The 13,928-nt window shown below is 35.9% G+C and overlaps 2 protein-coding genes across 2 annotated transcripts; one reads left to right on the top strand and one right to left on the bottom strand.

The window, feature by feature from the left end:
- Window positions 1–7,776: 7,776 nt before the first annotated feature.
- LOC107478925 (uncharacterized) lies at window positions 7,777–8,975 on the top strand (the record flags this gene model as incomplete). Its single annotated transcript, XM_016099078.3, is given in 2 exon segments — window positions 7,777–8,063; window positions 8,159–8,975. Coding segments are annotated over 2 exon segments (597 nt in total). The 3' UTR covers window positions 8,614–8,975.
- A 3,071-nt stretch (window positions 8,976–12,046) lies between these two features.
- On the bottom strand, window positions 12,047–13,922 carry LOC107478922 (uncharacterized). Its single transcript, XM_016099077.3, has 2 exons — window positions 13,799–13,922; window positions 12,047–12,571 (listed from the first exon to the last, which is right to left on the bottom strand). The coding sequence occupies exons 1-2, from the start codon at window positions 13,919–13,921 to the stop codon at window positions 12,416–12,418; spliced, it is 279 nt and encodes a 92-aa protein (XP_015954563.1). The 5' UTR covers window position 13,922; the 3' UTR covers window positions 12,047–12,415.
- Between the last annotated feature and the right edge of the window lie 6 nt (window positions 13,923–13,928).

Raw genomic sequence — 13,928 nt, 5'->3', positions numbered from 1 at the left:
GAACCAACCCATGAAGCAAATCCTCCAAAAGACGGATGTTGCAGGGAGAATGGTTCAATGGGCGATAGAGCTCTCCGAGTTCGATTTGAGATATGAAACTCGGACAGCAATTAAAGCCCAATGTCTCGCCGACTTCGTTGCAGAATATGCAGGGGATCAAGAGGACAAGCCGACTACATGGGAACTCTATGTAGACGGATCCTCCAACAAAACGGGAAGCGGCGCAGGCATGATATTGGTGGATGAAAGAGGAACCCAAATAGAGGTTTCTTTAAAATTTGAATTTCCGGCTTCAAATAATCAGGCAGAGTATGAAGCCTTGATAGCCGGACTAAAATTGGCAGAAGAAGTCGGTGCTACAAAAGTGATGATATACAGCGACTCACAGGTGGTGACCTCCCAAATAAGTGGAGAATATCAGGCAAAGGACCCTAATATGAAGAGGTACTTGGAAAAAACCTTGGAGCACCTTGGGCGCTTTGCAGAAACCGAGGTCAAGCACATAACTCGGGATCTAAACAGCAGAGCAGATGCCCTATCCAAGTTAGCAAGTACCAAACCAGGAGGAAACAACAGAAGCCTGATTCAAGAAACCCTCCAAGAGCCCTCGGTAGCAAAAACAGAAGATAAGCAAGAAGTACTTGAGGTAGTCGGTTTAAACCTCGGATGGATGAATCCCTTAGTCGAATACTTGAAATTCGACATCCTCTCTAAGGAGGAGAAAGAAGCTAAAAAGATCCGAAGGGAAGCACAGCATTACACCTTGGTGAGAAATGTCCTCTACAGAAGAGGGATATCAACACCATTGTTAAAATGCGTACCGACCTCAAGAACCACCGAGGTATTGGAGGAAGTACATAGCGGGATCTGCGGAAATCATCTCGGAGCAAGATCTCTAGCCAGAAAAGTAATCCGAGCTGGATTCTACTGGCCGACCTTGCAAAAAGATGCCACAGAATTTGTGAAAAAGTGCCAACCATGTCAGATGCACGCAAATTTCCACGTGGCTCCCCCAGAAGAGCTCATTAGTATCACTTCTCCATGGCCTTTTGCAAAATGGGGAATGGATTTGTTAGGTCCTTTTCCCCAAGCGCCAGGACAAGTCAAATACTTGATCGTGGGAATAGATTACTTCACAAAATGGATAGAAGCAGAACCACTAGCCACTATCACCGCTCAAAGAAGTCGTAGGTTCCTCTACAAAAATAGCATCACAAGATATGGGATACCTCATTCCATTACTACGGATAATGGAACCCAATTCACCGACGCTACCTTCAGGAGCTTAGTGGCCAGTATGAAAATCAAACATCAGTTCACCTCGGTGGAACACCCACAGGCCAATGGGCAAGCCGAGGCAGCCAACAAAATCATACTGGCAGGACTAAAGAAGAGACTGCAGGAAGCAAAGGGAGCTTGGGCTGAAGAGCTCCCTCAGGTGTTGTGGGCCTATAGGACAACCCCCCAATCCGCCACGGGAGAAACACCTTTCCGACTAGTCTATGGTGTAGAAGCCATGATTCCAATAGAAATCAGTGAGCAAAGCCCAAGGGCAATTCTCCATGACGAGGTCGAAAATGTACGGGGACACAAAGAGGAGCTCGACTTGCTCCCCGAAGTCCGAGAAGGTGCCCAGATAAGAGAAGCGGCGTTGAAACAAAGGATGACTACCAGGTACAACAAGAAAGTCATTCGAAGAACATTTGCCCCGGATGACTTGGTCCTAATCAGAAACGACATTGGAGTCAACAAATCAGGAGAAGGAAAGCTCGCCGCAAATTGGAAGGGACCATACAAAATCAAGGAAGTGTTAGGGAAAGGTTATTATAAAATAACCGACCTGAACAGCATTGAGTTACCAAGATCGTGGCATGCTTGTAATATGAAAAGGTACTACAGTTAAAGCGAACTCTACTCCCTGATGTACTATTTTCCCAACTTCATGATTTTTTTCCAAAAGGGTTTTTTCTGGAGAAGGGTTTTTAACGAGGCATCATAGTAGAGGCTAAGGGAAAATAGGCTATTTACACCCTTAGTAGCAAGAAGGTACCTCCTCAATTAATAAAGATCTTTTCATCTACAATATCTCTTATAACATCCTTCTTTATTTTTCTAAGTCTTTCTACGAAACGCACCGACTTAAGCTCGACAAAACGTGAAAATCCCATGAACCGACCTAGATGGTCGTCAGGATAAAACGACGAGGTACAAGTCGGCGTAAAGAGATTGTATGAGTTGATCGTAAAAAACTCGGGAACAATCCGACTCCTAAGTCGAGATGAGACCCGAGTAAATCGAACTCGGAAATACTCCGAGTAGATAAAAAACGCATCACAAAAATAACCTAAGTCATAAAAACTCACTAAAGCAAAGTTGAGTATAAAGGATAACAAAAAGAGATTGGAAAACCTAAGAAAAGTTTAAAGGCTGCATAAAAGCCCTTGAACGAAAAGGCTCGAAAAACAAGACAAGCCAATAGAAAAGGTTTTCAGAAAAAGATCAAGAGGGTTTTCGAAATATCGAAATTAGAAAATCATACACGCATGAGGTAACTTAAACCCTTATCCAAAAAAGGGCATTTATTTTGTTAATCTAAACCCTTATTCAAAAAGGGCACTTGCTGGAGTATTTTGTTTACGGCCTTAAAAGGCCAAAGGAAATTGTTCAAGCGTCACCAAATAAATGAGTTTAAAAAAGGGGGGACTCACAGGCCGAGCCCCCATATAGCCATAAAAAATTCATTTTTTCAGAAGAGTAGAAGGATCACTACCACCAGACTCAGGAGGAGCGCCACCGGGACCAGGAAGAAAGGCTGAAGAGGAGGTCGGAGGAACAACTGAAGAGCTCGGAGCGTCCTCAGGACGAGGAGGAGACTCAATAATCCTCTGCCCCCGAGTCTTCAGTTCTGACTCGGAAACAACCACGGGGATAGGAGGATCCACGATAGTTCCCGAAGGCTATCTCTCTCCGCCCTCAGTTTAGCTACCTCCTCCTTCAGCTCCCTCTCATGATCCTGGTAAGCAAGAAGCCTCCCCTCCAACTCCTCAACCTTCGAGGTTACCCCCAAAGAGCTGAGGGGAGTCTTCTCAAAGATATCCAAAAGCTTGCCACAAACACCCGCCGCCCGAAAACTCTCCTCAGCCAGAATGGTGAGGTGGTTTCGAATAGAAACATCATCCATGCTTATATGAGGATAGATGTTCTTTCGGACGAATGCAAGAGCATCCGCCTTAACCCCACCATCAAAAGAAGAGCCAGATTCTAAAGTCTTACGCTTCTTCTTCTCTGGCTCAGAAAGAAGTCGGGCAGAAGGAAGTGGTCGGGACAAGCTGGAAGAAGAAATCACAATGGGCTGAGAGGGAGTCCCCACGTTTTGAGGAGGAGGAGGAGGACGACGAGGGGAGACGATTGCCCTGGCACCACCGGCCCTGGCCCGAGATTTTGCCTTAGCCTCCTGAACCCTCTGGTAAGATTCCTGAGCATTCTTCCTTGCCATATCTACAAAAAGAAATAAATTAGCAAAATTTACAAGTCGGCAAAAACTCAAAGAAACAAGTCGGAAATAGGAAATGCATTTACTACCTAGTTGCGACCGAACAAAGGTCGGCGTCCCCTGAAGGAATTTCCTAGTATCCAGGTATGGGGCCCTCCCCCACGCTTCTCGGAAAAACCCCACAATGGCCGCCTCCACCTCGTCCAGGTCATCTAGACCATACTTTTCACAAGGGGAGTCCTCCAGCCAATAAAGGGGAAAGAGAGGGGAAGAATGCTCATCCAGGAAAAAGGGGTGGTGACCCTCTACAGCTTGCACTTTGAAAAAATAATTTTTGAAGTCATAGAAGGATTCATCAAAAAGAGTGAAAATCCTCCGACCTTGTATGGCTCGGAAGGATACCCATTGTTGTTTGTTGTTTAGCCCACTAAAGGGCTTAGTCATATGGAAAAGAAAGAAGAAAATCCTTAAAGAAGTCGGAAAGTCCAAAGCGTGACTAACAAACTGATAAATCTTCAGAAAACCCCAAGAATTGGGGTGAAGTTGAGTAGGGGCAACTCGACAGTGGTGTAAAACAGATACTTCAAAATCCGAGAAAGGAAGAAAAACACCCAAGCGGGTGATCATACATTCATACATAAAGAAAAAATGAGGGGCCGCCTCATTGACTCTCCCAAAACAAACCGGTCTTCCGGACCCGGGGTTATCAACTCATATTTTGGCTCGTCCTCCTCCGAAGTACAAAGCCTGTGATGAGTACGAAGATGAGTGATAAACTCAGCGTCGACCAAGGGTTCCTCCCCAAGGACCGTGACATCAACCCATTGAGAAAGAACATCTACAGAAGCCATTTTTTCTTTATATAAAAGGTAACAGAAACCTAAAAAAAGAAAAAAGAAAAAGAAAATCAAAAAACACGGTCCCTAAAGAGGAGAGATACGAAGCCAGAATCTACAGACCAACCTATCCACCCACAAAACAAAAGCATGCAAACATAAGGCATGACGTGAAAGAAGTAAAACTAACCTTCGTCCGAAAAGTGAAGGTTGGAAAAAGCAGAAATCTTCGAGCACAAGAATGTTGTTCATACCCTGGCCCAATGTCAAAGGCCCAGGTCCAAATAAAAGGCCTAATCTGTAGGATTAAGCCTAGCTAAGTACCGACTTTCACGTAAGAAGTCGGTATCAACCACGACTTGCTCTAAAGAAGTCGGACATGAGATTAGCTGGCAGATAAACACTCAATTCAAATGAGTAACCGCCCCTAAAATCTCTCTAACCGCTTCATAAAGCCATATCTTAACCTCCCCAAGATAATGGGACGGTTAACACCCTAAAGATACGGCACTACTCCAACGGTGGTTATTGGCTCACCACTATAAATACACTGACACCCCTCAGGTATCTCTAAGCCCAATACTCTCTAGACCTGCTCACACTCTTGCTAACCTAAGCATCGGAGTGTCTTTGCAGGTACCACCCCCATTCATTCGCTCACACAAGTCGGAAGGAGGCTCCAGTGTGCGATCCAGCTCGGAGACTACCAACCGCAGGTGACTGGGCCAACGAACGTCATCTATCCTACTAATCTCCGGTTACCCACAGTAACAAGTGTAATATTCAATTATTGAATTTTATGATATTTTTAAAATTTTTGAAAGCAGGATAATATAATTTTTGTGTATTAACATTATGTTCTTTGCGTATTGTATATTTAAATATTAAAAATACAATATATTTTCTGTAAATTGTTTTAATTTAAAATTTTAAAAAATATCATAAAATTTAATGATTAAGTATTATACTAAAAATCGGTTAAGATCTAAAAAGATTAGTGGTAGAATTATCCACTCCATATATCACATGTTCTGCTGGAGGAAAACACACCTGTAAAATTCACATTATTTTCTTTTTCAGAAAGCAAATAGAATGTGGTGATTATATTCTTCCTCACAGGTTATCACATATTCCTTTGATATATAGAATCATTTTCAACCTAACGTGCCAATAGAATATTGCCTAATAATCATGTTTTTGTAAAGAATTTGTCGCAAGTCATAGGTTTTATAGGACATTTGTGGTCACAAAATTAAACCAAGTCTCATTGTTGTTTTTTAATATATATGGAATTTGTAGTTACTATCATGATGATAGTTACAGTGGTACACAATTTTTATAATACTTAAAAAATATTGTTAAAGTAAAATTACATTTTTAAATTAAAATCATATCTTTTATATTTTTAAATACTTTTTACTTTTATCTTTTAAATTTAAAAGTATTTTTAAATATTAAATAAAATTTTTTAAATGTTACTAAAATTATATAGTCATAACAACTATAATAATAACCACTATAATGTGATATATATGTGTAAAGAGAAATTTATCAAAATATTTTTTTCAATAAAAATATAATTTAGCTCATAAACTATAATATTGCATAGTGCATACTACACTGTAGTGTGCAATATTATTAAATGGCTCCACTTTATTTCTGTAATAATTAATTTTTATTAATTTATTTAAATTTTAAATATTTTTAGAAAAATCACATGTAGATTTTTTTAGCTTAAATTAAAGAAGAAAACTAAATTCTAATACGATTTGGATTGTGTTTGGAAATATTCAAAAGATTACCAATCATTTTAATAATCACTTAAATTTANTTTTTATTAATTAAATATTAATCAAATTTTAATAAAAATACTACTTTTTAGACTTTCTCCTATTTTTATACAACGAATTGTGTATGTAAGAATTAATTGATATTTAAGCTAAAAAAGTGATTCTAAATTTAGGGTTAATTGTTTTCCTTCTCATAGAGACAAAGACCTCTATTTAATTAGTTGTTTGTTTTCGGCCTTGATGTTCCGCATTTAATCCTTTTTTTTAATAAAAAAAAAAGACTCCAAATCGGGTTCTGAGATGATCTAAATTACTTTTTCATACCCCTACATATACTATGTGTCTTAATGATTGTCTGATCAAAGTAAAAAGTAAGAGATATAAAAAAAAAAGTAAAAATTAAGGGAAAATATATCCGAAAATGTAGGAGAAAATCTATGTGTGGTCTAGTTATGTAGCAAATATTGGCTAAAAAATAAAATAATACATGGCTGTTTTCGAAAAGGTTGACATAATTAAACAAATACTATTCGTTTTCAATTATGATTTATATTTTAGGTTAACTCATAATTATGTTACTTCTTTATGAATTTCACGTTGAATTATTTAATTAATTATTTATTTTTAAATGGTATGTTGAATTTAGTGATTATGTTAGAAAACTTTTATATTATTAGTTCCCGATATGCTATTTATTTGCTAGCTTAAATGAAAGTTATATTTCAAGCATTTTAGGTAGTAAATATATAAGGTAGATATCTTTCAGTAAGAAAGAATACAAAAGGTAGATATCTTTAAAAGATATTCCAATACTTAAATTAGTAAGTATTTTAAGATATATAAAAATTTTATAAATATAAAATGTTAATAAATAATTTATAAGAATATATATATCATAAAATTAATCATATGAGTATATAAAAAATGTTTTTTTATATGTATAAGATTGATGAATAATATTGATGGTGTTATGATTATTTAGTCATTAAGATATAAATGATAGTCATTAAATTTATTAATTACAAAATTAAAGTTAATATAAATAAAATTAAGTTGTAAATTATAATGATCAATTAAGATCAAGTGTAACAGATCATATTTTTAAAATTTTTAATAAATTTTAAAGATAAAAAATATTTTATTCTAAAATAAAATAAATGTTAGATGATTGTCTACAAATTAGTGAGTCACAAAATTATAACTTTCACAAAATTATAATTAGGAAAGTAAAATTTTATAGTAAAACTCATAAATTCAATACTAATTATTTTATTATTTTACAAATTTTTTGATAATTTGTTTCTGGAAATTTCGACATAATAATAGTCCATCCCTTAGACTTAGACCATTTTTTTATTTTGCATTTTTTTTATTTTTTCTATTTTTTATTTTCTATTTTCTTTTTTCTTTTTTTGACTGAATTTCTGGCCTTCTTTCTAGGAAAGCAAAAAAGAAAAAGAATATCCGCATATAACCACGCTTAACAAGCACTCCAAGTCTCCAAGTCTCCAATGACCAAGGCGGTTTTATTATTTATTTTTAATTTTTAATTATTATTAATTATTGTAATAAATAAATAAATAATATTAGCGCGTGGGCTCCCTCGCTCTTCTGGCCCTATAAATTAACCTCAAAATCACTTCCCAGGGTTTTCAAGCTCCAAGCCTCCAACCCTCTAAAGCCAGAGGAACACAAAAGCTTCCTTCTCTTCCTCCCTTCTCTTCTAAAAAGGTTCTTCTCAGTTTTCTGTTTCTAGAATCTTCTAAGCTTCTTCTGTTTCCCAACTAACTGAGTAGCAAGCCATGGAAACGAGTCCCGGCCGTACGATTAAGCTCCTCTGCAGCTACGGCGGCAAGATCCTCCCACGCGCTACCGACGGCGAGCTCCGTTACATCGGTGGCCACACCAGAGTCCTCACCGTGGATCGTTCCATTTGCTTCTCAGGTTCGTTTTTTAGCGTTGTTTCTCTCTCAATTTTCAGTGTTACTCGTTTTTTTCCTGTGATTGTTCGTTAACTGTTTCTGTTTCGCGTTGTGCAGACTTGTTGGTAAAGCTAGGAGAGTTGTGCGGTTCGTCTGTGACGTTACGGTGTCAATTGCCGAACGGAGATTTAGAAACCTTGATCTCCGTCACCAACGACGAAGATCTGACGCACATAATTGAAGAATATGACCGCGCTTCGTCGAAACTACCTCATCCGTTGAAGATCAGAGCCGTGCTGTTTCCGCCAAAATCATCGAGGAAGGTTTCTCCGGCGACGTCGTCTCCGTCGTTGTCTTCCTCTGCTTCATCCAGCGCCAGTCACTCGCCAGCAAGATCTCCGTACACATCCGCGGAATCGCTGCCGCATGCGGCGGCGTATCGCGTCGTCCGCCAAAGCCGTCCTGTCCCGATCCGTAACGGATCGGCGAAAGCGTGTTGCTACAACGGCCAGCTAGAAGGAAGCCCTAGGTTTCTTTATTACGGACCTCGCTTCAGTAATTATTGCCATTGAAGCGGAATCTTTAGAGTTATGCACAGTAAATACAAGGATTAAGGATCAAAATCCAAAATACGAACCTGATTCTTCCATATATATGACGATGATGATGAAAAATACCAAAGGACTCGAGAAAAATTAGGGGAAAAATGAATGAAAAGAGGAAAATATAGAGAGATGAGTTAAGAAGAATTTTATTTAGTTTGAAGTTTGATAAAATTTTGGATCTGGTTGAGGTTCTAATTTTAAAAACGAGCTTCAGTTCTTTTCTTCCTTGGGCTTCATTGGCTTTGGAACTCTTCTTTGTCCCTGAACCAGTCAGGGGTCCGTTACCGTTACCGTTAACAGCCGTATAATTCGGAGACAATTTTTTGTGACGTGTCCTATGCGTTCCGCTTTTGGTGGTTTTCCTTCCGTTTAACGACACTCGTTGATGTGAATTCATTATTTGATTATTTACCGGTAAGCTTTTCCTCAACTAAATGCAATTATTCCGTTCGTTTAATCATGTGATTTTGTTTGCTTGTTTGTTTAGTTTATTTGTTTCAAGTATTTGATTTATTGTTTTTGTGATAATCGTTGTTTGTGAACTGATTATGTTAATATTCGTTGCAATTTGCAGGTCAATAATCTTGTTTGGTGTGCTTGAGGGGGCGGATATAGATGCTTGTGGCGTGTGGGAAGAGGACAAAAGAGGATTGAACCTTCAAGAAATTTGTTAGGGCAACTTGTCCCACAGCTGCAAGCTTAGTATATTATGGAACTTTAAAAAAATGCATAAAAAGACACCCAGGGCACGAATGTGGACACCACACCAGCCATCAAGATACCATAAGCTTATAATTTTGGATTAGAATAAGATATAAATTTTGTGAGATAATAAATTAAAAAAATTGGTATTAGTTAATGATGAAATTGATGAACGAAATGAATAGTGGAGGTGGTGCCCGGTGGAGTAAGTCAGCAAGGGTGGGTTACTTGACAAGACCTCAACTGCATTATCATTGCTGGGGCATATTCCTTTGGTGGGTTCACACTTAAATAGTTAAATCTACCCCTACTCTTTTATAAAGATTGGACTATAAATAAATCAAATCATGGAGAGAGCATTGAAGAAGGAACATGAACATAACCCCTCCATGTTTTCCGGATAAAGAAAGATATCGGAATTGACGAAAGTAACCAAGCTATTGGGATGCAGAGGCTCCAAAATAAGCTTTTGTTATAAATTACACATTGAATTTTGCTAAGGCCCAACAAGCCAACAATTCAAGGGAGAGCGGTGAAAGAAAATATACTATTTCTTTCCACAAGGGATCTCAAGGACCAAGTACCTAAAATAAATAAATAAATAAATAAACACAAGGGCACAAGTGGGAGTACATTATTTTTATTTGGAAAAGTCTAGGGGGCCAGCAGTTTTATTGAATTTTGGTCAGTATGTAACCAGCAGAGAAAGGTGAGCCATTGGATGAAATCTCATACCAATCTCACACCATCAAATCATCATTGATGGCTAACAATCACAAAAATTACTGGCCCCTAGCATTACTCTTTTTACTTTCCAGGAAGAGGGGAGGATGTTTTTCGGATTTTTTTTGCTTAGTTATTCTTCCGTGTAGGACTTTCGTATAAATTTATTAAATATTTTAATATTGTGATTAGAATACTCTGTACATAAAGGTATTTACTTAATTATTTAATACTCTTCTAATATATTAATTTTAAAGAGATGATCGCTATAGTCATCATACTTGAATTATCTATTAAATCGTCTTCCTTTTGCTACTCATGACAACACCCTCAAGGAGCTACTATTATTCATTGTGTTCAATTTTTCTTTTAAGCAATAATAATACTATATCTCACTATTTAAATTTTAAAGAATAACTGAATATACATTTTTATTAAGATTTTAATTGAGTTTATGAATAATAATTTATTCTACTTATTAATATTTAGTATCAAAATTAGTTTTAATGGTTAAATTAGTAAGCTAAATATTGATACTTACACACATAACTATAAATTATGTCATATGTGTATTTTTATTTGAGATAAAAATTTAATTATTTTTATAGATATAGCAAGCATTACAATGAAAGGCACGTCAATAGAGGTGACCAAATTTTAAATCATTTTTATGAAATTCATATGACTATTACTTTTCAAATCTATTATTATTGTTGTTGTTGTTGTTGGGTCTACTCTTCTAAGAATGGGATTGGTTATGGAGATGAAGGAAAAATGTGAGTGAGGGGACAAAACTAAATAAAATTAAACATTAAAAATATTTTTAAAAAAATTATAAATTTTATAGAAAAAAATATATTTTACCCTAATTTTAGAAGTTTGAAATGAGAAGAAAAAAAGTTGGCTTGTGGAGTCAAATGGATATATTGGATATTTCTCTCAATGTGAAACTATTATTGATCTTGAGGCTATTGTTTACAATGGAGGAGATATATCCTTTTGTGTGGAGATGTTGATCCTTTCAGTTTTTGAGTTAATACGTGGAAGCATGGGTGCCTGAACCCTCATGGGAAGGCCTAATAAGTTAAACCCAAGTCTATTCAGCATTGCATCATAGTTCATATCCAAAATGTCAAATATGTGTTCACAAATCACATTTAACAATTGAATTGTCTTCTCCATGTTTTATTTAGTATTTATTTATTTATTTAGACTTGATTAAATTGACATCTAAATTCTACTATCACTAGTAGATTAATAGGTATTAACATACTTATTCATCTATTTTTTATTTTTATTATTGTTCATGTGTGAACAAATAATCAATATAAAATTAGTCAAGTTGACAAGTCTTTTTAATTTTGTATATATATATATATATATAAGATGAATTTTTTCTTGTAAAGAAAAAGACCAAAACATGAATGAGATACCAAAGGGAACAATTAAGTGTTTCTTTTTATTTCGTTCTTACCCGAAAGGATTCTTGTCAAATAAATAAAAATAACAAAAATCATAGCAACTCCATTATAGAAAGGACAACAACAGCAAAAGGATTAGTTTGAAATATCAAATATTCAAAACAAGGAGCTTCCCTCAAAACAACCTTCTCAGTTTGTTTTTGCAGCATTCCATTTAAAAATACGAAATGGACTAGTATGGGAAGATGGTTTGGTTTTAAAAAGCGCAAACTTATCCAAACAAGGTAGGGTGAAGTATGCCTACACAGCCGTGTAGTTTAGGTACTTTTATTTTCCCAATAATCCCCCAACCCGACTAGTCTATAACTAATAGATTGCTGCATGCATAAGGTAGAAATTTAGACTAGTGAACTAACCACTAGATGAATTAAACCTTTTCTTTCAATTCCTATAATTTTATAGGATAACTTTTTTTATAAGTGAGAAAATTGATAAAATTAAAAAAAAAGAATTTAATCAACTTTGACTCAAGATAGCAAAATTTCACACAAAAATTATAAACTCAATGGTGATTAATCTTTTATTTTATTACTTTAATCAATAGTAGAACAAGTATGCTACTTGAGTATTCTCAGTTCATTGGTGTTTGATTAAGCATAAGAAAGAGCATATAAATATAGACAATGCTATGATGCATGCACCAAGATAAATCTAAGGGCTTAAATCTTAACATAATCTAATATCAAAAACCCCAATTAAATCTACACTGAACTTCTTAGTGCATCAAACAAGAAGTCTAACTTGGTGCATTTTTAACCCATTCTCTAAAAACATAGCAGAAAGTATGATATGAATGTGATCCACTTCTTGGTACAATGATTTGTTCGGGTCCAATCAACATTGATGAAATGCAAACATGATCTTCAACCTGTTTCTTGCTCGAATTCTTCACCCTCTGATTCGTCAGCATTGTCCACGTCATCATCATCAGCATCATTGTCAAAGTCTTCCTTATCGTTCTCGTTAGTTGTCTTCCCAATCACAACCAGGTTGCTGTTCATCTTCCTGATTTCATTGCACTGAACATTGATATAAATGATGAGTAAGACGACGAATGCTAATCCATTTTGGACAAAATCATAAGTGTAGCGCTCAATGAAAATTTACTTGCTATTAAAGATAAAACAAAAATAAAACACCCTAAAGCCAAAAGCCTAAATCCTAAATCCTAAGCTCTAAATCCAAACTCTAAATCATAAACTCTAAATCCTAAATTCTAAATTTGAACCATTGATATAATAATAAATGAAGAGCTAAGATTTGTTTAATAAACAAGAAATGCATCATTCTTTCCCTTAGTAAAGTGCGTTTAAGGATGAGTCATCGAGTAAGACACCAGAGAAAAGAAAAAAAAAAAGAAGAAAGAAACTCCCCTGTACCTTGATGCCCATTTATCCTCAGAACATGTCATTTATCTTTTCAAGGAAACCTTCTTTCAATTATGGAAGCACGAGAATATTATTTCAAATTCTGGTATATACGCATCATATGCGGAATACAGATAAGATACCCAATAGATATGATCTCTGTAACAATTTTCCGCAACTGCAATCTAAGCATTGGGTTCGGCAATAATGATATCGCCGAACATGCCGAAACTGGCGGTCACCCCACCAGTAGTAGGAGATGTAAGGATGGATACATAGAATTAATATTCTCAAAATTGGCATTCTATTTGTGTTAATAGACAACTAACAAAAATCGATTGCATTACCACACTTAACACATTCATGAATACTTGGAAGTATAGTATGCACTGCACTGGTTCATACCATACTTAAATTGATAATACCCAATGAGTGTGGGTGACTCACCACTAATACTACACATATCTAAGAACTAATTCAAATTTCAAAATAATGAAAACTAAAGCATAGTCTATAGGTAAATAAAAGAGGCAAATTGAAGCAAATAGGTAAATGCTAATGTGGCAAAAGAGCATCATAATTCATAGCATACAATCAGACATAAATTTCATATATAAATAAATAATCTTCAGAAGTCAGAACCTAAAGTATACATGAAATTTCTATTGCACCCTAATTTATGAATTAACAACCAAATCATCCAAATTCCTAATTCAAATGCAGAATCATACAAATCTAATTGCTTCCGTTATTACTTATCATTGACATTGTCATTAATTTAGAATCTAAAAACTATTCATTTACGAAATTAATCCGCCAAATGGAAAAAAACCCTAAAAGAAGGGGTTTTTAGGGTAAATAGAAGGAGGGAGAAAACACCTTCTCTTCAAAATCGGATTCTTCCATGGTGAGGAGGAGCTCCTCGTTGTGGGGGAGAGGCCATTGAGAGGGAAGGAGATACGACGTCGGAATATTCCTCGTCGATAATGGGTACTGAGTCATGTACGCC

Source organism: Arachis duranensis, chromosome 3, assembly GCF_000817695.3.
Source record: "Arachis duranensis cultivar V14167 chromosome 3, aradu.V14167.gnm2.J7QH, whole genome shotgun sequence".
In the NCBI taxonomy this organism is placed as follows: Eukaryota; Viridiplantae; Streptophyta; class Magnoliopsida; order Fabales; family Fabaceae; genus Arachis; species Arachis duranensis.
Note: the sequence above shows the minus strand (reverse complement) of the source record. Positions and strands in the feature narration are given on the sequence as shown.